We start from the raw sequence: 23,871 nt of genomic DNA on the forward strand, positions 1-23,871 counted from the left end.
GCATTCCCTGGCCCATTCCTCCCCCAGGCAGCCCCCACCCCAGCCACAGCCTCAACTCCATCCCAGACACCGCCATCCACCAGAGCTCCCAGCCTCGGCCCACCCTTGCTCCTCTGTCCATCCACGCGCCGGCGCAGCACTCCGCTTGCACAGGGGCTGCTGGGCTCTGAGCTCGGGCCTAACACTTCTGCCCTCAGCCTGCGGGGAAGGCCGGGCTTGGGCAGACCTGCACAGACCCTGTGCGGTGTCCTCAGTGTCTCCAGCTGGCTTCCGGGCCCGTGGCCTCCATGAGTCCTCCTCACTCCCTGGTAGGTGCGGAGATGGGGGCCCTGGTTAGTCCTGGTGTCTGATGTGGCCCCCTGGCTGCGCCCTGCACCTCTGCTGGGTTCGCCTGTGTCTCCCAGGAGGCCTTGGAGCCCTTGAAGATAAAAGCCACATCCAAGGCGCCAGCTGGGACTCCCTGAGCCATTGCTGCCTGGCACCGAGGCAAGATCACTGTGAAGACCTCAGATGCTCAGGCAGCTGCCACCGGCTTACCTTGCTGCACACCTCTGCGTGCAGGGAGCAGAGGTCCGGCACTGCTGAAGAGCCCGGCAGGGTGGGGCGCATGGCCAGGCTGGGGGGAGGCAGGGCTCTACCTGGCTGGCGGGTTCCTCCAAGGCCTGGTGTGGCGTCAGCGCAGGGCCTGGACAGAGCGAGGGGCCAAGGGCTGCAGCTAGCAAGGGAGCAGATCGGGGGGGCCTTGGCAACACTCCCAGACCCAGACAGGATGCCGGGCAGGCTGACATAGGTCCGACACGCACCTAGAAAGCTCCACTGGGGCCGGGGGCGGTGGTGGTGGTGGTGGTAAGAAAGTGGACAGCAGGGAGGAGGCTGACACCGGGGCTCCCTGATTGCTGCCAAGGGCAGGAGGGGTAGGGAGGTTCCTCAGGCAGAGACAGCACCGCCCTCGGGTCCTGGGCACTTTCTTCTGCTAATGAACACCCCGCAGATCACAGGCTTTCCTGTCTCAAGGCCACTGGCATCTGGGTGGGGCAGGCGGAGGACAGGCAGGACCAGGGAAGCCACAGTGCTCTGTCAGTATTTAATAAAGATAGAATTCAACAAGGACAACAACAAAGACAGGGATGAGGACAGGGACGCGGGGACGGCCAGCGGAGCTGCGCGTGGCTCAGGTCACAAAGTAGGACAGTTCCACGATGTCTGCTAAGGACCTGCGGTAGAACCTGCGGCACGTGGAGTCTGTGTCCTGGCTGAGGGCCTCCAGATCTGCGGCAGGACCACGGGTCAGGCTATGAGGCCAGCTGGGGCGCTGGGGGTCCGGCGAGGACCCGGCCGTCCTAGGACTGGCCTCCACAGCCGAGGCACCTCCCACGGGGCCACAGGAGCCACTCACGGTTCTTAAGGATTTTCACATCGCTCTTCTTCAAGTAGAAGCAGAGGTCGGTGAAGTAGTCCTGCAGCATGCCCCCTGGCGGGCGTGGAGGGAGGCAGGTGGTGGGCATCCCCGGCCTGTGGTCCTGCCCACCTGCTGCTCCCGGAGCAGACCCTGGGGAGGGGAGGCTGGCCGTGCCCTGCGGAGGGAGGCCGGCCTGGTGGCCTGGTCAGTACCCACCGATGAACTTCATGGCTGCCACCTTCAGGTTGTTCTGTGAGCTGCCCAGGTAGGTAAAGGCTTGCATGAGGAACTGGTGGTAGCTGCCAAAGTTGCTCTCCATCTGGGAGAAGAGAGAGATGCTGGGACCAGCCTGGGGCACGCGGGGCACACATGGTACCTGGCCTGTGGCGCCTGGCATCCCTGGCAGGATTCCACCTGAGGCTTCGGGGGCCCCGGTGTACCACACCCTCCTCCGCACCCAGGGCTAGGGGCTGGGGAGGGCCAGTCCCAGCGGGGCTCAGGGTCAGGAAGGCCCTCAAAGGCACAGCAGGAGGCCCGGGCTCGGAGGGCCCATGGCTCACACTTAGCTGGAGCTCTTACACACAGAGTGCTTCTTATACCAGAGTGCTCACAGGAAACTGGAGCACCAGCACTTAATTAAAGCCCCACACTTGACAGGGGCCCTCACGCTTAACAGAAGCACTCAGGACAGGAGCACTCACACGTACAACTGAGCACTTACACGTAACTACCGTACTCACACTGATCGAGTGAGGTGCATTGCGGCTGCCCTGAGTGCCGGGCTGGCTGTCTAGGCCTAGGCTGGGGCTGACCCTCCCAGCCCGAGGACACTGCAGACCGGCCAGCCTTGAGGCTGTGGGGGGCCGAGGAGGAAGAGGCACGCCAGTCCCAGGTTCTGGCAGAGACCAGAAGAAAGTGCTCTCCTCCAGCCGAGCTGGTGTCTGGGCACAGGCCACATGAGGAGTGGGGTTTGCATTTAGTAGCAAACCTTCTACGGGAACCTGGAACCGAGCAGGTAACAGAAAGTCCACCCTGGTTGGCAGCAAGCCGAAATCTGGGGGGAATCTCCCCAGGTGCAGCTCAGGCCCCAGAGCCCCCGGTCCACGGGGACAAGAAGGAGTCAGCACAGGTAGACCCGCTCAGACCCTCCAGAACTGCAGAGGGCGCCACTGAGCCACTGAGCCAGCTGCAGAAGTGAGAACTCACAGCACATGGCAGGCCAGCCAGGGGAAGGCAACGAGCTTTAGGAGAGGGGACCAGACGATGCCAAGCCATCTCTGTGGCCTCCGACGAGGGCAGATGTGTGACTTCTGTGAGCCCGCTCTAGCTCTGCTCTCCCTTCTGTGCCCGTCACCTCCACATCTGCGCCGTGGTCCCCCCGAGACTGTCACCCAGATCTTTTCTGTGGACCTGGGTCCACGCCCGCTGTGCTGCCCTTTGCCAGGAGGCCTGTCGTGCGGCCGTGCCGCGGGGAGGGGACGCAGCGGGTGCACTGTCAGCAGCCAGGCCTCGTGGTGGCTGTGTAGCGCCCCTGCGTGCCGTGTGGGAGCAGCACCTGCTCCTGCAGGTGGGGGGTTAGGTGGGCAGGCAGCCCCTTCCCCTTGGAAGGCAGCCCAGGCTGCCTCCATTCTCCAGGGCTTATCACGGGCAGCGGGGAACAGCTGCTCAGACGGCCCCCACGGGACAAGCCATAGGCAGCAGATCCGGCTGCCCCAGGACTGAAACCCCCGTGCCAACCAGCTGCAACACAAGTGATCGTCCAGGGGCCCATCCCCGGCATGCGAGGCCTCTGCCCGCACGTCTGTGGAGACGTGACTGAGGTCAGGGAAGATTTTTTGGTGGGCTGAAGGCTGCTTCTGACCAGCTCGCCCCCACACCCACACTGCTCCCCACAAAAGAAGATCCCATGCCTCTCCTGGTCTGCCGAGGCTCTGCTTCCTGCAAGAGGCCCCCTAGGCTGGCGCCTGTGCCTGGAGTCCTGCCTGCTCCAGCTCCAACCTTCACCACACGCAGCCTGCTGGGGATGGCCCAGGCCGTGCTGTGCAGTCTCAATCAGGCAATTGCTCACCGGGCACATTCGTGCAAGAAGGGGAAGGGTGGCAGAGGCCTCAAGGCTCAGGGACAGCAGCCAGGCGTGTCCTCCAGCTCACGGGCCCTGGAGGCCACAGGGGGTAGTGTGCTGGGTGCAGCACAACAGGAGAGGTGTTTCCTGCCCACCCCTGTTTCTGGGCCTGGCGGTTTCTGGGGGCAGAGGCTCTGGCCCTGACCTCAGGCCTACGCTGGACCCCTGGGCCACGGCGTCTCCAGGGCCCTCCATGGAGGTCTTGAACACCATCCAGGCCCACTCTTCCCCACCGTTCACTTCAGAGGACATGAGCCCCAGCATGGAAGGTGGTGCTTCCTCCTGAGGCTTGGGGTCACTTAGGACAGCCTGTCCTCCCACAGGGGCCCTGCAGAGAGGGCCGGGACAATCATGCACAACGATGCGACCACCTCCCAGCCCCTGGCCTCACCCCGCCCCCCACGGGGGGGGGGGGGACCCACACCTTACCATGTAGATGAAAATGTCGTTCTCAGCCCCCAGCCCTCGGCCCCATGCCAGCTTGCTGAACAGCTCCTTCCGGAACTCCCACTTCTGCACGATGGCACAGCGCAGGAGCGTGAGCTTGGACCTCTGGGATGCAGAGCGAGCTGTCACGGGGGGGGGGGGTCTCCCGGCCTCCGCCCCTCATCACACCTGCCCCGAGAACAGCCTCCTGCAACGATGCCGCTCCAGGACGCCAGAGAGCTGAAGCCCACTCCCCGAGCCCAGAGAGCGTCCAGAAAAGGCCGTGGTCATCTAGCTTCCCAGGCCGAGGAAGGCCAGCCCAAGCAACAAGGTGGAGCAAAGGCCACGAGGGGCTACTGGGATGCAGGAAGAAGGGCCTACTCATTCTAGGTCTGAGGAAGGGGCTGGGCTTTGCACAGAGGGGGTAGGGCCTGCGCAGACCGTTTGGCTGCTGGTGGTGAGGCGCCACCCCCCGGGGGCCTGGAATACGGGGCACACAAAGGCCTCAAGGCCAGGGGCACACAAAGCGGGCACTGTGGCCTGCGGGGGTGGCCCCTGCCCGGTGCTGGGGAGGCAGAGGCGAGCTCAGGTCTCTAATCAGACACGAGTACTCCTTACAGAGGTGGGACAGGTGCACCAGGAGACGGGAGGGCACCACAGAGGCCTGACCCAGAAAGCTTGGGGTCCTTGTGACCCTGGGGTCCTGGCTGGGGTGGGAAAGATGCATGATGTCCTCTGAGGGTGGGGCACTGGCAGGCCGAATACCAACCGGTGTGCTGGAGTCGTCTACACCACTGGTCAAAGGGGAGGCAGAAAGGCCTGGGTGCTGGCTCCAGGTGTGGAAGAGGGGCAGGGCGCGCTCCAGGCTGTGGAGATCCCCAAGGCACGCGGGACCCTCCCATGGAGCAGTGGGGTAGGTGGGAGGAATGGGGGGGAGGGAGGTGGCTAGGGGACCACATAGCCACAGGATCCTCTCCTTTTCTCCATCTGCCAGCTGGCCTTCAATGGCGGACTTGAGCCAAGGTGCGCGTGCGCCCCGCCCGCAGAGCTGCTTGGGGCTAGGGCAGTGCCTCTTCCCGCCCTGCCAGCCTCTCAGCCCCTCAGAGCCATACACACACACACACACACACACACACACACCACACACACACATCCTCCAGGATGGCGGCCTCACGCTGGGCTCCACTCACAGGGCCGGGTCCTCCAGCCCCCCCAGCAGATGGGTCCTACCCCAGCCGGGCTCCCCCGGCTGCCCCGTGGGGACTGGCACTGCTCACCATGGCCACTCTGGGGGAGGAGTCCAGCAGGTGGAAGAGCAGGGGCACCAGGGCCTGCACGGCCAGGGCCTTGAGTGCCTGCTGACACTTGTGGCCACTGCTGTGGATGATGTCCCCAAACAGGAAGATGGCGCCTTCTCGCACCTCAGCCCTCTCCTAGGGGAGAGGGGCAGGCCTTCCACTCAGATCACCCGCGGGCGCCCCTCCGGCCCAGCACGGCCTCCCGGCCGCCGCCCTCCCCTTCCCCTGTCACTCCTGACCACACTGAGCCCTGTCTGCGGCCCAGGCCAGGCCCTTTCCCTGCCCCGCCGCCCCTGCCCCTCCTCTGGCTCCTGGCCTTCCCTCTCATCTTCTTCAGCTTCCTCCAGGCCTTCTTTGTCTTGGTTCTCCCTGGTTTCTCTGCCAGTCCTCAAGCTGAGGGTGGCCCCATCTCCACTCATGGAGAGACCCAGGCACCAGAGCCCATCCCCCGTCCCGGGCAGACCCGGGCACCGGTGCCCGTCCCCGATCCCCGACAAGGGCTGTCTCCCTTTATGTAAGTGTCAGCTAACAATGCCTAAATCCTGAGATGAGGGAAGGGTTGAGGCCAGGGCCCACACAGTCCAGGCCCTTGCTGGAGGAGGTGCTTCCCCTCGGTGTGGAGAAGGCCCCCACCCTCACGGAACCTCTCTTCCGCCTGTGCTAGGTTCCCAGCAGACCGGAAGACATAGGACCCATAGGACTGGGACGGTTACCCACACACCCCGCCCAGCGTGACGCCCTCCTCGGAATGGCGGACTTGAGCCAAGGTGCGCGTGCGCCCCGCCCGCAGAGCTGCTTGGGGCTAGGGCAGTGCCTCTTCCCGCCCTGCCAGCCTCTCAGCCCCTCAGAGCCATACACACACACACACACACACACACACACACACACACACCACACACACACACACCCGGCTCTGCTCAGGCCCCCGCCCTCCCTCCCCCTTACCCTCCCCCCACTTACATCCTCAAACAGGAGCAGCAGGTGCTGGGCCACCTTGAGGCTGAGGGCGCCCACACCCTGCATGCCCAGGCGGTGCAGGAGATCGCCCAGGATCTGCATTAGGCCCAGGAGGTCCTTGGGATCGGGCTGCAGGAAGGCTTCTAGCAGCCCCATCAGCTGACTTCGGAGCAGGGTCACCTGCGGGGGGAACCGGTGATCGGTGTCAGCCAGCTGCCCCGAGGGAGACCCGAGCAGGCTCTGAGCCACAGCCCTGTCAGGCGCCCTCACCGAGCCATATCTGTCTGACGTATCTGCCCTTCTCCAAGACAGAGGGGCCTGCAGCAGAAGAGGCTTGGGTCCCTGACCGAGGCCCGCCCGCACCCGCACCCCTGAGCCACACACTTATCTGGAAGAGGCCAAGCCTGCAGCCTCCTCTCAGCCCAGGGAATGTGTCCTGGGACACACTGCATGAGGAGGCCTAGAAGGGCAGAAGGACCAGGCCTGTGTGGTCAGATGAGGGGTTCCTACCTGGAAGGAGGCCAGCGGACTGGACTCAGAATCCCCCAGTCTGAGCCATGCTGGGGTCCTCCAGACGCTGCCACCTCGCACCAGCGCTGGGGGCCTTCCACACCTGCGCCTTCCAGGCAGGCAGGGTCACTCAGGGGCGGTGGTGGGCGTCTTCCCCAGCCCCCCACCCCTCGCTCGCCTTCTTAGGGTGCATCAGGGTGCTGCTGAGTCCGCTCAGGCTCGAGGCCCGCACCCACTTGCTGGGGTGGTTGAGGCCCAGGCTCAGGGAGCTGCTGATGGTCTTGCGGGACGTGTGCTGGGAGATGTCCGGGCTGTTGAGAAACTGAGCGGGGGTGGGTTCTGTCACCCCTCCGGTCCTCCACAGCAGCCGGGGAGTTAGACGTGGGCGGAGCTACACACAGGCACTTTCAGACAGCAGAGCCGACTGGGCTTCGCGGAGAACGGGGCAGGGAGGGGAGTCTGCTCGCTGGCCTTCCTGAGGATGGAGGGTACCACAGGAGCAGGGCGGGGTGGGACTGACCTCCGTGATGATGAGGATGGCTACAACATTGTCCCGCTCCTCCACGCTCTTCAGGAAGATGACAGCCTGCCCCAGGACAGCCTTGACCTCACAGTTATATTGGGTCATAGTCCTGTCGGAGGGAAGAGGCAAGCCCTGCCCCTAAGATTCCGTCCTCGGGCTAGGCTCAGTCCCAAGCCCTGGCCCTACAGCTGTCTAGGACTCAGGCTTGGGGGCAGGGGGGGAAGCTCCATCAGAACCTGGGCTGCCAACCCTCCCAGCTGCCCCTAGGCAGAGACCACACACTTAGGGCTTACCTGGCCAGCAGTGTCACGCCCTCTGCGTAAGTCTCCACGCGCTCAAAGAGCTGCCAGCCTTGGAGCAGCTTGATGTGGGCAAACACCTCCCAGTAGTGCGTGGTCCAAAACAGACCCTTCAGTGCTTCTAGGCAGGTCCTGGGTAGGGCAGGCAGAGAGGAGTGCGGTCCTGGGCCTGGATGAGCTACTGCCCCCTAGCTCCCTTGGATTCTTGGCAGCTGCCAGGTGGTGTTTCCTCTGCCACCACCACTGCCACCCCCACCCTGCCACCCCTGTGGAACAGTTCCCCCTTCCCTGGGTCTCTAGCACCTAGTGGGCCTCTGCTGGGTGGGCGTGCGGGCAAAGCACACATCTCACCTGCAGGGCCCGAGGGGCCTGGCCTCCAAGATGTCTTCCTCGTAGTCTGAGATGCCCTCCACAAATCCCAGCTCAAACAAATAGTGAAGCTGTGTGAGTAGGCCCAGGAGAATCCCAGCAAAGGCCCAGCGGACAGTCTCCCTGTACTCCTGGGTGTAGAGGAGCTCATAAATGGTTCCCAGAGCCTGCAGCGGGTTACAGAGCAGGGCCCACATGTCCAGGGAGCCTGGGAGCAGTGGCCTGACAGCCACTGGGTCCCAAGGCCTGCTGCTTTCATCCGGCACCCTGGGGCTCCACACCACTTCTGGACAGACGTGGCTGGCCACACCCTGCAGCAGCTCAGAGGCAGCTCAAGGCCAGATCTCCGCTCCAGGCTTGGGCCCCGACCTCCTGACTTTGCAGAGACTTCAAACTCTGCCTGGCCTTCATGCCACCCCTGGCTTGGTTCTCACTGCCTCAGGTGTGCTTCCTATGTGGACATCTTTTCCAGAGCCCTCTCCCAGGTGCAGCACCCCAATCCCACTGGCTCCCTGACTCGGAGCAGAGCTGTGACTGGCGGCTGGGGGCCTGGCTCCCTGACTCAGGACAGAGCTGTGACTGGCGGCTGGGTCCTGGCTCCCTGACTCAGGACAGAGCTGTGACTTGTGGCTGGGAGCCCTGGCTCCCTGACTCAGGACAGAGCTGTGACTTGTGGCTGGGGCCCCTGGCTCCCTGACTCAGGACAGAGCTGTGATTGGTGGCTGGGTCTCCAAGCTCCCTGACTCAGGACAGAGCTGTGATTGGTGGCTGGGCCCCTGGCTCCCTGACTCAGGACACAGCTGTGATTGGCGGCTGGGTCTCTTGGTTCCCTGACTCAGGATGGAGCTGTGATTGGTGGCTGGGTCTCCTGGCTCCCTGACTCAGAGCAGAGCTGTGATTGGCGGCTGGGTCTCCAGGGTCCCTGACTCAGGACAGAGCTGTGATTGGCGGCTGGGTCTCCTGGCTCCCTGACTCAGGGCAGAGCCGTGATTGGCTGGGTCCTGGCTCCCTGACTCAGGACGGAGCTGTGATTGGCAGCTGGGGCCCCTGGCTCCCTGACTCAGGGCAGAGCTGTGATTGGCGGCTGGGGCCCCTGGCTCTTTCCCTGAACCGCTCCACAGGTAGTTCTCATGTCATATGCCCACTGCCCTGCCAGGCCCCTACACAATGGAGGCAGAGTCGCCCCAATGGTTGGTTTTTGCAGCAGAATCCTTTTTAAAGGGCAGCATTCACCAGATCGCTCTTTCTGGAAGCTTGGGTACTGGCCATGGCTTGGCTGACCATGCTGGCGGGCACTGGCTGCCTTTACTTCCCAAGTCTTCCCGGTGGCCGCTCTGAGGTCGGCCTCTACCCTCCCTTCAAGTCTTCCATGGACTCTCACCACCCCTTGTGTGTTTTCTTTTTTTCTTTTTTGGCTGGTAGTGGGGCTTGAACTCTGGGCCTGGGCGCTGTCCCCATGCTCTTCAGCTCAAGGCGAGCGCTCTACCACTTCAACCCCAGCGCCACTTCTGGTTTTCTAGTGGTTTATTGGAGATAAGAGTCTCACGGACCTTGCTGCCCAGGCTGGCTTTGAACTGTGATCCTCAGATCTCAGCCTCCTGAGCAGCTAGGATGACAGGCGTTGGCTCGTCTGTTTGCCTTTCCCTACACTTGGTCCTGAGGCAGGCCGCACGTGGCAGTGCCTGATCATCACAACAGTCTCAGGAGGGCTGCCAAGGCTCTGCTCTTTCCAGCATGTTCCTGCTTCCTTTCCCTACTCTGCCACAGGACACCCTGGAGGACAAGTGCCAGTGGCCGTGGGAAGGCCCAGAATCCAGAGGCTGGGCCCAGTCGTGGGCAGCCCAGGCACCTGGTGGGCTCACGGGCACAGCTCACAGCGAGGTGTAGGGCCCTGCTTCATGGATGGCCACGTCCACCCACAACTCTGAAGGCACAAACCGTAGCAGGGAGCCTGAGGACTGGGTCTAGCAGTGAACGTGGGGTTGTCTTGGGATCCCAACCCCGAGGCTGAAGGGTCAGTGGCACCTGTGTGGGGCTCTCTCACCAGCAGGGAGATGAGCTGGACCTGGTGGGAGGTCCGGACGTGCTCCATAGGGGGCCGGAGCTTCAGCTTCATGTAGAGGAGGGTGATGACCTTGCGGGCTAACTGGTACTGGGCAGCCAGGGCCTTCCACAGGGACAGGAGCCGCCTGGGGGGACAAGCGCTGGCCATCACCAGTTGAGCTGGGTGCGCCGCTGGGGGAGCCCTCCAGGGACCAGAAGCAGTGGTCCCAGGCTGGGGCGTGGCCTGTGCCGAGGGCATGGCCAGCCTGGGCACGCCGGCCGATGTGGCCGGGCCTCTGCTGTGGTCTCAGGAGCGGCCCCGGGACCAGGGTCCAGCCCTGCTCAGCTCAGCACGGTTGGCTTTGCCTGCGGTTCTCCCATGCTCCCACTCGCCACCCCCAGCTCTTCCCAGGCTCCTGGGGGAGGCCGCGGCCCGCCCTCCACAGCCTGCCTCCTTTGGGAAGTGAGGGGGTGCCCCTCAGACAGCCCGAGGAGCAGAGAGGGGCCCGGAAAAGCCAGGACCCTCACCCCGTGACCAGGTCCCGGCATGTCTCAGCTGCCAAGTGTGCACACACGGTGCACAGCTGGTGCCGGGGCTGCCTTCCTGACCAGCCCATGGGCAGTGCCCCAGCTGGCCCTCAGCCACGGGCTGTGGGGGGCCTCCTTGTCCATGGACTCCGCTTGGCAAGCCCTGTGGTGCCCAGTGAGCCTCGGGCGCGGGCACGGACCGCGTCCTGTCCTCACAACGCAGCTGACCTCTGGCTCTACCGCACATTTCCATGGTGAAGCCCTTCCTCGAGTACCCCTGGCCCTCGGAGGCTGCCCCTGCCCGCATGAGTACCTCCCGGGTCCCATGGGAGTGGGAGGCCCTGGGAAGGCGGGGGTGGGGTGGGAGTGGGAGGCCCCGGGAAGGCGGGGGGGGGGGGGGAGTGGGAGGCCCCGGGAAGGCGGGGGGGGGGTGGTACCTCTCTGAGGGGTGGCACAGGGACAAAATCACTTCAACCACCTCCTGGGTGTGCTGCAGGCCCAGGTCCAGCACCGCCTTCATCATGGTCTGCTGGATGCTCTTGAACTGGATGCTGGGTAGCTCCCGGAACAGGCTGTGCAGAATCTCCGCCACCTGGGCGGGGTGGGCAGAGCAAGGCCTCAGACGGCCCTGTGGGGACCTGCCAGCCCAGATGATCTCCGAGAGTGCCTCACCCCACCCCTGTTCCCGGGGCAGGGTGGTTGGCTTTCCCCGCACTGCCTGCAGGGAGGCTCATCCTGATTGGGCACAGGGGTCTTGCCCACCCCGGGGGGTGGGCGGCCTGGGCCCCGGCCTCACCTGCTCAGTCCGGATGCTAGGTGTGCTGAAGATCAGCTGGAGGAGCTTGGACGCCAGGTCACAGCGCAGCTGGCTTTGGCCACAGAGGCTCTGCAGCAATGTGAGGACCAGCTGGGTGTGCTGGGCCACAGTCAGGCCCTCCTCCAGGGCCTGGAGGGAGGGCGGGGCGGGGAGAGACCTCCGGTCAGCTGCTGTGCAGGCCAGGCACCAGAGACAACATCGAAATGGCATGGAGACCACCTGCACCCATGTGAATGCCATGACACAGGCTTGGGGCCCCGGCCGGCCCTGTCCCAGCCCTTTCCTTCTGCTTGACTGCTGAACGGCTACAGTGAGTCCCGGGCCACAGTTGTCCCTTCTGTGGGTCTGGAAAAATTGGCCTTGCCTGGGAGGTTAGTGGTGCATCACACACACACACACACACACACACACACACACACACACACACACACACACACACCCCTGTGCTTAGCCAGAGGATTCAGGGATTACGTACCCTGTCTTCTTTTCCCTCACCTGCTCCCCCACCCCACCCTGAGAACTCGCCCTTGGTGATCATGAGCCCGGATGCCTGTCTCACAGGCTTAGCCTGGAGCTGTCCCAGGACTCAGTCGCACAGAGCTGCCATGGTTCTGGTCATAGCCTGCTCTGGGAGCAGCAGGACCTCAGCTTGAGGCCTAGGAAGGTAGACTGACCTACCCTGGGCCACCCAGGAGTTAGGGGGCAGAACATGGACTAGAACCCAGCCCCTCACTTCCTGAGAAGGAAGCATAGAGAGACTTGGCCAGGAGAGGCCGGAGGAAGTGGAGTGTCCAGCTGGCCTGGAGTGAGGGGCGGGGCTAAGACAGGGCGTCTCCAGCAGAGTGGAATGACCTGCCACACTGGACCACAGAGGGAGGCCCGGGAGGCTCCGGGGAGAGGCTCAGGCCCGGGTCTGGTCCAGGCAGATGCTACGAGAGGAGGAGTGGACTTGAGAGCGTTTTGTGTGGAAGGAACAGCGGCCTGGGCCCCGGGCTGGCCTCATCCATTCTGCTCCCTCCACAGCTCACAGGAGACCCCTGGACACACCTTCGGGGGCCTCGGGAAAAAGGGACCAGGCGGCCCCGGCAGCCTGGGGGCCCACCTTGGCCGTGTGGGAGAGCTTCACCTCCCAGTCTTTGGAGGCCTTGGCTTCAAAGTTCTTCATTTTATTCCAGTGTGACAAATCCACCGACACCCCTGCAGGAGACATGCGCTCAGGAGGGGGGCTGGCCGAGGAGGTGGTGCCCATCCCACGCGCTGGCACCCCGACTCGCTGGCCGGGAGTGGGGTCTGCAGCGCCTGGGGGGGCTGGGGGTGGGGAGCGCGAAGCTCACCCTTCTGCTGAGCCATGAGCTGCAGGAGCAGGAAGACGCACTGGTGGGCATGGTAGTGGGTACACTCATCCTTGTCTCTCCACAGCAAGGTCAGCAGGCCAATCTGGTGGCCCAGTATGGAAGGCATGGCTTCTCCCTGGGGGCGGGGGGGGGGGGGGGCAGATGGGGAATGCTTGCTGCAATCCAGTCCCAAGGGAACCCATCGTGGAGAGGCTGCCCCATCCCTCCCCTTCCCCAACCCTGCCACATTCAGATTACATCCGAATCACAGCACTGGTGCCCTGGTCCAGAGCACCACCCCTCCCCCAGGGCTGCCACCGCCCAGGGCAATGCTCTCTGCAGCCTGGCGTTGGCCTCGCACTTCCTGAATGGGCACGGGCGGGTTCTGGGGTGTCACGACAGCACCTCAGCTCCACACCCCTGAGGGTCGCCGGCGGCGGCTGGTTGCCGACAGTCCCTTCCTTGGTGGCCGGGAGGCATCTCTCTGCTGGGCTTCTCCCAGCGTGGGGGAGAATGAATAAAACCGTTCCGAATATTCTTTTTCTAGACACAGATGTTCAGTGCTCTCGAGTAAATAGTCGAGAAGTGGGATTGAGGGTAAGTGGCTTTGAAACTTCCAGAGAAACTTCTAGAAGTTCTGCTGAGTGGTTTGGATATCCTCTACTTCTATAATCCTGAGTGACGCGACCTGCTCCTGGTCCGCGCCAGCAGGGCGCTGCCAGTCTGTGATTTTACCCGGTCCGGGGGTGAGCGGCACGTCTCGCGAGCGCTCTCGCTTCCTCGGTGACAGATCCTGCCGGGCACGAGCATGAGCGTTCGCACGCTTCTCAAAATTTCCTCCTTGCAGCTTGCCAGGTTTTGAGCTGTGTCTCGCTGTGGTGGGACTTAGTACGTCTTCCAGAGGCAAGGCTCTGCGGGCTGTCCGAGTGCACAGGGGCCGGAAGGGCCGCTTCGTCCAGAGTTTATTCCTGGCCACCCTCACGTTTGGAAGAAGGCCGGTCTTCCTCCCAATCCTTCCGCCTTCATTCCCAAGTGCTGAGATTACAGGCATGTGCCATCACACCTGGCTCTCTCTAGGGTGTGAGTAGAGTCCAGGGCTTGCTTCCGGAACAAGCTGGGCTTGTTCCAGCGTCTCCCGTTGGGAGGCCGCGTCTTTGTGGGGGGGTGATCCGCAGACTGTGTTGCTGGGGACCTGTATCCCGACCACTCCTTTCCTGCTGGTCCATGTCCCCTGCCGTGTCCAGTGTGGTCCTCTGCACCGCTGACCTCCCATCCTCTCTCAGCCTACTCCTCAGTGACCCTCCTCTCTCCAGGCAGACACGGGGCCACCTGCATCCTTCAAGTCTCTGTTCCTGGCTCACTGCTGCCTTCACCGGGGCCCTCCGCGCCCCCCGAGCCCCGCTGCAGCCTCAGCCCCAGGCCCAAGCCTCCCGGAACAGGCCGTGTCTTCCATGTGCACGGAACGAGGGGTGGCAACAGTGCCCCATGCTCCTGGGAGGGCCCCGGAGGGGGTGCAGGGCCCATCCTTCCGCCCTCCCCACCGGATGCCCCCGGGACTCACGCCGAACTTCATGGACCCCACCACGTGCTGCAGGAGCAGGAAGATGGACTGCACGGCCCGCTTGACCTCGTGGGTCATTTCTGACTCCAGCCAGTGCTCCATGTGCTGCAGGGGGCAGGGCGGGGCCTGAGGACGGTGCCCAGCTCTGGCTCGGCCTGGATGCGTGGTGGCCCCCACATCAGCCCACGCTGCAGCTTCCGCTCCTGGCTGCCTCACACACTCGGGCTGTCTGAGGTGGAGGAGCGTCTCACACGCACACACACGCACACACACGCACACACACACGCACACACACACACACGCACACACGCACACACACACACGCACACACACACACACACACGCGCACACACGCACACACGCACACTGATCCCAGGCCCCCAGGCCGGCCCTAATCACCGTGACTGGCTCCCCTTTCACCTCGCTCACGGCCCGGGGCACACTGTGTTTCGGCACTCAGCGGTGGGGCTACGGCCAGCCAGATGCCAACGTCCCTGCCCACCCCACCCAGGCCAGGGCCTCGGCCACTACTCATCTCTGCATCTCCGTGTCTCTGACTCTGCTCATCGCTTTGTTCCTGTCTCTGTGTTTCCTGTTTCTCTCTTTGACCTTTTCTGTCTCTGTCTCTGTAACTCTGTCCTCAGGTCTCTGGGCCTCTGTCTTTGTGTCTCTATGTCTCTCTCCCACCTGTGTCTCTGTCCCTTTGCGTCTCTGTCTCGGTTTCTCTGTCCCATCTGTGTCTCCATGGCTTTATCTCCCAGGATCTCTGCATCTCTGTCTCTGTTTCTTTGTGTCTCTGTCTCTATGTGTCTATGTCTGTGTCTCTCAGTCTCCTTGTCTCCATCTCTCTGTATCTCTCTGTCTCTATCTCAAGAGTCTGTCTCTCGGGCTGGGAAGGTGGCTCAGTGGTAGAGCGCTTGCCTTGCATGCCTGAGGCCCTGGGTTCGATTCCTCAGCACCACATCAGCAAAAAGAAAAAAGCCAGAGGTGGCGCTGTGGCTCAAGTGGTAGAGCGCTCGCCTTGAGCTGAAGAGCTGAGGGACAGCGCCCAGGCCCAGAGTTCAGGCCCCACGACCGGACCAAAAAAAAAAAAGAGTCTGTCTCTCTGTGTCTGTTCCTGTATCTCTCAGCCTCTGTGCCTCGGTCTCTGTGTCTCTGTTTCTGTATCTCTCTGTACCCCTGTCTCTGTGTCTCTATCTGTTTCTGTATCTCTCTGCACCCCTGTCTCTGTGTCTCTGACTGCATCTCACCTGCAGGAGGAAGCAGACCTCATCCATGCTTGGGTTCTCGGAGACGAAGTTCTGGAGCAGCAGATCGAGGGCGCGCTCTGTCTTCTTATACAGCGCCTAGTGGGGGACATGGGCCGAGAGGAGTCCATCCGGGGACCCAGCCCGGGGCTGCGGCTCTGCAGGCATCCACCTCGGGAGACGCGAGTCCTACCTCCAGACCGCAGGGAGCACCCTGATGGAGGGAGGCGGTGACACAGGGCAGAGAGCAACCCTGGCTGCCCCTTCTCCCTGCTCGCCTCCCTCCTGCCACCCGCCCTACCAGGCTGCTCCCCGCGGCAATGCCCTTCCTCAGCCACCTGTGTCCCCCTCCTCCTCCTCCTGACCCTGGGGCCCTCCGAGCCCAGCACCCCGGCGGTGACCCGGTCTGCTGCCTCCCTGCAGCACAGGGCTGGGGGCCGCTTGGGGTGGGTGGGGGGCAGTAGGGGAGTGGGTTATTTCCTCCCATTCACTCATGACTCAGTGAGCCACGATTGCCAACCACCTCCCCGCCTGGCGCTTCTGGAGCTGCCCAGCCAGCCTGCAGGAGCCAGGGCCTGAGTGTGCTCCCCTGCCATAAGGCCCACGGCCACTGCGCTGCCATCAGAAGCCACGGCTCCCTCCTCTCCTGCGCCTGTCACTTCCTAAGCATATTCTGTGCCCCACAGCCAGGAGGGGAGGGGTGCAGGGACGGTGGACGCCAGGCCTGCTCCCGCCCAGACCCGTCCCAGACCTCTGCCCCGGACCCCTGCCCCAGACCCCCGCCCCAGACCCCCGCCCCGGACCCCCGCCCAAGACCCCTGCCCCCGGGCCCCCACCCCAGACCTCCACCCGGACCCCCGCCCTGGACCCCTGCCCCAGACCCCTGCTCCAGACCCCCACCTGGGCCCCCACCCCGGACCTCCTCCCCATACCCCCGCCCAGACCCCCACCACAGCCAGAGAAGGCATCAAGCTAAAAATAAGATACAAAAAGCTAGTCCCCATGCGATTGGCTGCCACCTCCCTCGTGAGCAGTGGAGCGGGCTGCCTGAGACCTCTAGCCCCTCCTCAGCTCCTTCCTCCTTTCAGGGAGCTGCGATCACCCGACACTTCCACGCATCTACCTGGACAGCCCAGCAGGAGGGCCAGAGTTCGGCTCCCCCAGGGCCTGCTCCATCCTCTGGGCCTGGAGCCGGGACACTGCAGGCTTAGAAACCTGGGCCCGGAGCCTGGACGCTGCAGGCTCTGCAACCCTGGGCCCCAGAAGCACACTTCTTGCTTGGCTCTGCCTTCCTTCACTGAACAGAACCTGGCAACCCCTGGAGGCTGTACCCCACCGCTCCTGGAGGCTGCGTCCTGTACCCCACTGCTCCTGGAGGCTGCGTCCTGTACCCTACAACTCCTGGAGGCTGCGTCCTGTACCCCACCGCTCCTGGAGGCTGCGTCCTGTACCCTACAACTCCTGGAGGCTGCGTCCTGTACCCCACCGCTCCTGGAGGCTGCGTCCTGTACCCCACTGCTCCTGGAGGCTGCGTCCTGTACCCCACTGCTCCTGGAGGCTGCGTCCTGTACCCTACAACTCCTGGAGGCTGCGTCCTGTACCCCACCGCTCCTGGAGGCTGCGTCCTGTACCCTACAACTCCTGGAGGCTGCGTCCTGTACCCCACCGCTCCTGGAGGCTGCGTCCTGTACCCTGACACCCCCCACCCCGCAGCTCTTCACATGCTCCTCTCTCTGTAGTGCAGGGCCGGCCTGAACCCCCAACCCTGGGCATGGCGGGGGGGGGGGGGGTGAGGCTGGGGGAGCTGCAGGTGGGAGGTCTCACCATGACGTCGGGGGCGGGCTCCAGCGGGGGCAGGCTGCTCCGCAGTGCCTCCGGCGGGGGCAGCGAGTACACGCTCCGCAGACACGTCTGCAGGACCCGGGACTTCACCACAGGCTTGAGGCTGGGCCGCAGGTTGCTGTGAGAGACCCAGGAGAGAGTGGAGGCTGCTGGGGGCCCTGTGGGGTGGGCGGCTGGTGTGGGGAGGCTGCCGTGGAACACAGCTAGCAGGATTGGAACTGGGATGTGGGCTCGCCTCAACTCTGGGCGGGCGGCAAGGCGGGGCTGGAGGAGGCAGGGCACAGGCCGCAGCAAGCCAGCCCTGCGCTCGGCTCCCTTCCCCGTTCCCAGGCCTTGTTTGTGAGAAGCCAGGGGCTGTTGTGGGGGCAAAGAGGTCTGCACCAGTGTCAGGACTCGAGGGCCCAAGATGGGGGTCTGCAGTGGTAACAAAGGGCAGGCCCCGGCATGTGAGTGGAGCCAGGGCCCCGTCTGCACCCTCCTGGGTAGAATGTGCCAGGCCTCAGTCCACCCAGCATTCTCTCGCCGTTCCTGGTGCCACCCCAGCTCCCAGCGCTACCCCTCCCCATGGCACCCGCGAGGGCCTGGCCTGCTCTGCGGCACAGATCACATTACCTCAGCCCCACGATGACCAGGATGATCTTCTGCCGGAGGAGGGTGGCCAGAAAGTTGGGCTCCTTCTGGAGCATGCTCTGGGAGGCAGAGGAGGCAAGGGTGGCAGTGGTGTCACACCCGGCTTCTCACCGGCCGGCCCGGGACGCCCCACACCCGGCTCCTCACCAGCCGGCCCCGGACGCCCCACACCCGGCTCCTCACCAGCCGGCCCGGGACGCCCCACACCCGGCCCCTCGCCGGCCGGCCCGGGATGCCCCTCACCAGGAGACAGTGGATGAGCTCCGGCGTCTGTGTGAACTTGTAGTTCTGGGCGCCATACTCGCGCCTGAGGGCTCGGGTGAGCAGGATGGCCGCGGTGAGGAAGCTGGCATTCAGAACCTCGTCCTGTGCAGGCCCAGGGCCAACAGGACTGTCAGCGGTGCAGCCAGCCGGCCTTGGACCCCCCACCACACGGGGCCACACGGGGCTGGGTGGCAGGCCGCCCCCAGGGACGCCCCATGCCGCTCAGGACAGAGTGGAGGGGTTCACATCCCTGGCCCACCTCTCCCAGCTCTCTCCCTGGGGCCTCCCACCACGGGGGCAGCCGCGCCGGTCAGGCACACATGCTGCCCAGAGCCGGGTTGGAGCAGAGCGGGCGGGGGGGGGGGGGGGGGGGGGAGGGGAGGGGAGCAGAGCCAGGCTCGGGAGCGGTAGAGTGTGGCTCACGCAGGGGCTGCAGGAGAAGTAGTACACCATCCGGGACGCGATGTTGTCCACCCAGGGCAGGATCTGCTCCCTGGCGTGCGTGGCCATCTGCCCGTAGCACAGCAGGGAGGTGCTGCTCACCCACTTCCAGCGCAGGTCCGGCTGCTGTGGGCCAGGGGCTGGAGCTGGGCCTGGGCGCTGATGCCTGGCAGCCCTGCTCCCAGCACGCACCCGCCGCCCCTCAGCTTTGGGATGGCTGACAGCTGTGCTGTGGTCCGGGGCTGGACCCAGCCTCCCCCTCCAGGGAGCCCACCCCCCCCACCCCCCACCCCCCCCACCCCCCACCCCCCCCCCACCCCCCCCCCCACCCCCCGCTCAGGCAGGCCTCTGTGTGCAGGACGGGGATCTTGTCGGTGCTCTTTCCAGCGGGGCTGCAGTGGCGGGGGCTGGGCAGGAAGACAGAGCTTTTCAACACATGGGGCCAGGTGCAGGAAGAGAAACTAAGGTCCAGACCAGAGGCTGCACTGGAAGTGGGGGTGGCCATGTGGCCCAGGGCCTCTGCCTGGCGGTGGCCCCAGACCTCTCTCAGGCTCTGAGACAGGACTTGCGGGAAGCCAGAGAGGGTGCAGCCTCCGCTCTGAGCCCACATACTGTCCTCCTGGGGTGGTGGGCAGAAGGCCCGTGCCACCACTGAGCACTGGAGGCTGAGCCCTCCCTGCAGGGCCTGGCTCCCCGGGCCTCTCTACCTGGCTCTCTTCCGGCGTGACCACCGACCTCAGGAACCTGGTGCGGCCTAGGTGCTCCAGCAGGGCCCACACCTCCTTCAGGTGCCTGGCGGACGCCAGGCCCACGGCCAGCGCAATGCCCTGTGGGCAGAGGACCGCAGGTGGCCGTCCTGTCTGCCCAGTCTGGAGGGGTCAGCTCCTCACTCAACCGCAGCCCTGTGAGCGTGGCGTAGTGTCTCCACGTGGTGAGGGTGGGCATGGGGGGGGTGGCACGGGGCAGAGTCCGGGGCACCAACCCACCTCACGCTGGCTGGAGGGCTGGTGGGACAGCTCCAGGAGGCAGGCCAGGTGGTGTTCCACCCGCTCTGAGGACGCACACTCCCGCAGGATCAGCCCGTACAGGCGGAAGAGAAAAGCCTGGGCGGGAAGGGCCGGGGCTGGGAGGCTGCTGTCCCAGGAGCCTGAGCCCTGTGGCAGCTGCAGCAGGCTGGGCCCAGGCCCGGCACCCTCGGCGCCTGAGCCCAGAGGCCTGTGTACCGCCCAAGGGCTCGGGCCACAGGACAGGAGCCCCTACGCACCCCGAAGTTCACCTGAGGGCCACCCTGTGCCTGCGGTCTCCTCACTGGGCCGCATCTGCGAAGTCCCCTTCCTCGGGGTCTCTAGGCAACAGAGGGATGGCCTTGGGCAGCCATGCTGGGCACTCACCTTCTCCTCAGACTTCTTGGGGTCCAGGCCCAGGAACTCCAGGAACTTGTGCACGCTGCTGTCAAACACTGACACCTGCTTTTCTGGGTTCTGTAGGTAGAGCTTGGGTCAGGCCCCTGCCTGCCCCCCTCCTCTATACCACCAGTGAAGGACAGGGCCCAGGATGACCAGAGACCACAAACCACTCCCCACAGAACGAGGAGAGGCGAGGGGTTTCATCCCCAAGGAGTCTGGCCACGTCCGCCTCTGCAGTCTGCAGCAGACCTCCTCCCCTCCCCCCAGGGCAGAGCCAGCTAGCCCTGGACCCGGCTCCCAGCCCCCTGCCCCCCACGCCAGCCTCAAGGCCTTTGTGCAGCGTGTTCCTCTGACTAGATAGTTTTCCTCTCCTCGTCTCTGAGACCTGTTCTCAGGTCCCCGAGCTCAGCGAGTGTGCTCGGCTGTCTCCCTCCAGTGCTCAGCCCTGCTGTGAGTCCTCCCTCTGACGCCCCCAGTTCAAAGGATCAGGCACTGCTAGTGTGTATGTGGGGGGGGCGCCATGGGCTAGCTGAGACCACCAGAAACAATCTCTGCAGAGACCTGAAGAGGGCCAGGGCAGTCCACCCACAGCGGCACCGTGACCCCTCATGTGGAACGAGGTCTCGCCACCCTCCACGCCCCTGCCCGGCTCTCCCTGAACTGGGGGGGGGGGGCGCCTGGAGATGAACTAGACACCCTCCTGTGTGGGAGGGGGTCTCAGGAGGGCTGGGCCCAGGCCCTCCTCGCGTGCGCCCACCGGGCAGCAAGCCGACCGCCCTGGCCTGCCACCCTGGCCCCCGCCCCACCTGGCTGTGTTCCTCCAGACAGCGGCAGATGGTCTCCAGCGCCAGGCTCTGCTCCATGGCCATCATCGTCCTGATCCTGCCCAGCAACGTGCCCTCCCAGGGGGGGCGCTGGCTCCACAACTCCTCCTCCAGCCCCACCTCTGAGTTGTCTGTGGAGGGCCCAAAGTCCCCTGTGACCCAGAGAAGCTGCTGGAGCCCCAGGCACGCCGGCTCTCTCCGCAGGACCCCCATTTAGGCCTGTGGAAAGTACTTTCTTTTGTCGTTGTTGTTGTTTTTAGGTGGTAGTGAGGAATCAAACCCAGGGTCTCAGGCATGCTGGGTGAGCACTCTGCCACTAAGCCACCTTCCCAGCCCTGCAAAGTGCTTTTCTGAAACTATATTTGGAGGAAACTGAAAGCAGAGGAGACTGCAGAGAGCTGTCAGACCAGGCACCGCTGACGCCCGGCGACCCGCTCGGAGCGGCTCAGTGTGCAGCCAGCTCGCCAGGGCACAGAGCTTGGAATGAGCCATGAGCCACAACCAGACCTGGACCTTCGGGCCCATGAGGAAACCACATGCCCACAGAGCCAGCGGAAGGGCAGCCCCTAGACCCTGCGCTAACCGGGTCACTGCCCGGTAATAACCAGGAAACAGTGACACTGCAGGGGCAGCCTCACACTGCAGAGCCGCAGGGGCCCTGTGGTCCTGACCGCCAGTCCCCAGGAGCAAATGGCTGCCTAAATAAGAAACAAAAGGACTAATACATTCACCACTCGTGCACAGCATGAACTTCTGGGGACCCCAACCATCGGTAGCCAGTGGAAACTCAAAAACAGTTCATAAGTCTGTGACGAGGAGTTCTGAATAACAGATGGAAGCCTCTGGGCCAGTCAGCAAGGGACGTCCACCACATCTCAGCACCAGCCAGGACGCCCTACTAGCTGACAGGCAAATGCAAGATGGCCGACCAGCGCTCTATCGGAAAAGAAATGAGCCGGACACCGGTGGCTCACAGCTGTCATCCTAGCTACTCAGGAGGCTGAGATCTGAGGATCACGGTTCTCAGCCAGCCCAGGCAAGAAACTCTGAGACTCTTATCTCCAATAAACCACTAGAAAACCAGAAGTGGTGCTGTGGCTCAAGCGGTAGAGCGCTCGCTCGCCTTGAGCTGAAGAGCTGAAGAGCTGAGGGACAGCGCCCAGGCCCAGAGTTCAAGCCCCACAACTGACAAAAAGAAAAATAAAAGAAAGAAATGCACAGGCAAACAGATTTTGTCTCCTCCGTCAGTGACCTGGCAGGGAGGAGGTGGGCAGGGCCGGGAGTGGGTGGGAGAATTCTGAAGCATCCTTCATCAAGCAAATGTCAAGGTGTTATTCAACCCTGACGTGCTGTCCCCAGGCTCTAACCCCTCGCTAGTGGCTGCAGGCCCTGAGAGGTGAAAGGATCATGAGAGCCCTGGGTCATCCCAGGTCAGTCCAGGTCTGATGGCATCATGGTCTGATGGCATCCTTGGGAGGTGGAGGAGACTGGGTAAAGCAGGTCACTGAGCAATGGCTTTGAAGGGCACACGCTGTCCCAGACCCCTTCCCTCTCCCCTCTCCCCTCTCCCCTCTCCCCTCTCCCCTCTCCCCTCTCCCCTCTCCCCTCTCTGCTTCCTGGTTGACACGGTAGTTTGCCACTGTCTGCCTTGGTATTTCCACAAGTGAGGGAGCCATCCCGCCATGGACTGAAACCATGAACCAAATAAACCTTTCCTCTTTTGCTTTTTTTCTAGTCCTAGAGCTTGAACTCAGGGCCTAGGTGCTGTCCTTGGGCGTCTTTTGCTCAAAGCTAGCCGTAGCTCCACTTCTGGCACTTTGGTAGTTAATTACAGGTAAGAGGCTCATGGACTTTCCTGCCTGGGCTGGCTTTGAACTATGATCCTCAGATCTCAGCCTCCTGGGTCAGGCACCCACATGGCCTCATCAATGGCCACCTTCACTGTCAGAGAGTTCTCTGGGGTCCTTGCCTGGCCCTGGCTTGACCCTGAGCACTGCCGGGGGCCGAGGGAGTACCGTTGCTGCCATTCTAATGGTGTGGCGCCCACCCTGCCCCTGTGCTGGAGCCCAGAGGCTGTGTAATCAGGACAAGTCCCCTGTCCTTCATCGCGTCTGCCTTCATTCAGTCACTGAAATCCCACTGGTCGTCTCTCTGCTGGGTCCTGGGGCACTGAAGGCTTCCAGCATCTACACATGGAGGCCAGGACCTGAATGGGCTTGGGTGGACCTAAATGGACCTGGGTGGACCTGGATGGAGCAAGATGGACCCAGATGGACCTGGATGAATCCAGATGGACCTGCATGGACCCAGACGGACCTGGATGGATCCAGATGGATCTGGACGGACCTGGGTGGACCTGGAAGGACCAAGATGGACCCAGATGGACATGGGTGGACCTGGGTGGATCTGGGTGGACCTGGATAGATTCTGGTGGATCCAGATGGACCCAGATGGACCTAAGTGGACCAATCCCCCTGTACCATGTAGGCACAAGCAGATGACCACGGGCAGAATTCCCCTGCCCTCCCCCTCCCCCCTCCCCTCCCCCCCCCCCCGTCCCCAGCCCCCCACCCCTAGTCCCCAGACCCACCCACCACTCACCAAGCTCCAGCTCTTGCTCCTCCCTGGGAGAGAGGCGGTTGGATCTCCAGGCGGACATGTGGAAGCCATCGCTGGGCGGGCCCAACATGGAGTGCTCCACCTCCTGGGAGGGCAGGACCTGGCAGATATGGGGCTCTCAGGTGTCTCACCCTGCCTGGACCAGAGTCCGGCCGTGAGGACCCCTCAGACACCTCAGCTGGACATGTGGCAGCCCCAGGAGCCGAGTTAGGCAAGGCCGGAGGCCACTGGGCCCAAAGCGGGCCCTTTGGAAAGAGAAGGCTGATGTGAGCTGAGAAAGCTGCTGGGTAGGAGGCGGGGAACACTGTACCCCAGCCACTGACACCCCAGCACACCCCACAGCGCCCCTGCCTGTCCCAGGCTCTTCCACTTCAAATAGCCTTTCTCTACCCTAGCACAACCAGGTACTGGC

General features: G+C 63.7%; 1 protein-coding gene across 1 annotated transcript; it reads right to left on the bottom strand.

Annotated features, from left to right (window-relative positions):
• Positions 1-1,171: 1,171 nt before the first annotated feature.
• Positions 1,172-23,529, bottom strand: LOC122125329 (maestro heat-like repeat family member 5). The gene is made up of 25 exons (XM_042699937.1): positions 23,442-23,529; positions 20,823-20,992; positions 20,002-20,103; positions 19,597-19,713; positions 19,318-19,437; positions 18,149-18,271; positions 17,888-17,964; positions 17,258-17,393; positions 15,437-15,532; positions 14,187-14,291; positions 12,626-12,761; positions 12,394-12,488; positions 11,271-11,420; positions 10,912-11,066; positions 9,948-10,092; positions 7,886-8,070; positions 7,529-7,666; positions 7,233-7,344; positions 6,891-7,034; positions 6,206-6,382; positions 5,225-5,380; positions 3,951-4,073; positions 1,616-1,718; positions 1,397-1,471; positions 1,172-1,269 (listed from the first exon to the last, which is right to left on the bottom strand). The coding sequence occupies exons 1-25, from the start codon at positions 23,527-23,529 to the stop codon at positions 1,172-1,174; spliced, it is 3,126 nt and encodes a 1,041-aa protein (XP_042555871.1).
• Between the last annotated feature and the right edge of the window lie 342 nt (positions 23,530-23,871).

Source organism: Dipodomys spectabilis, unplaced genomic scaffold, assembly GCF_019054845.1.
Source record: "Dipodomys spectabilis isolate Male_0828 unplaced genomic scaffold, ASM1905484v1 ptg000264l, whole genome shotgun sequence".
Classification (NCBI taxonomy): domain Eukaryota; kingdom Metazoa; phylum Chordata; class Mammalia; order Rodentia; family Heteromyidae; genus Dipodomys; species Dipodomys spectabilis.

Excerpts from the sequence above, each read along its gene's own strand:
- LOC122125329 (XM_042699937.1), bottom strand. The coding sequence starts at position 23,529 with ATGTTGGGCCCGCCCAGCGATGGCTTCCACATGTCCGCCTGGAGATCC. Across the intron at positions 7,667-7,885 it reads AGGCCCCTCGGGCCCTGCAG|GACCTGCCTAGAAGCACTGA; the intron begins GTGAGATGTGTG and ends TGCCCTACCCAG. Across the intron at positions 7,035-7,232 it reads CCATCCTCATCATCACGGAG|TTTCTCAACAGCCCGGACAT; the intron begins GTCAGTCCCACC and ends ACCCCCGCTCAG.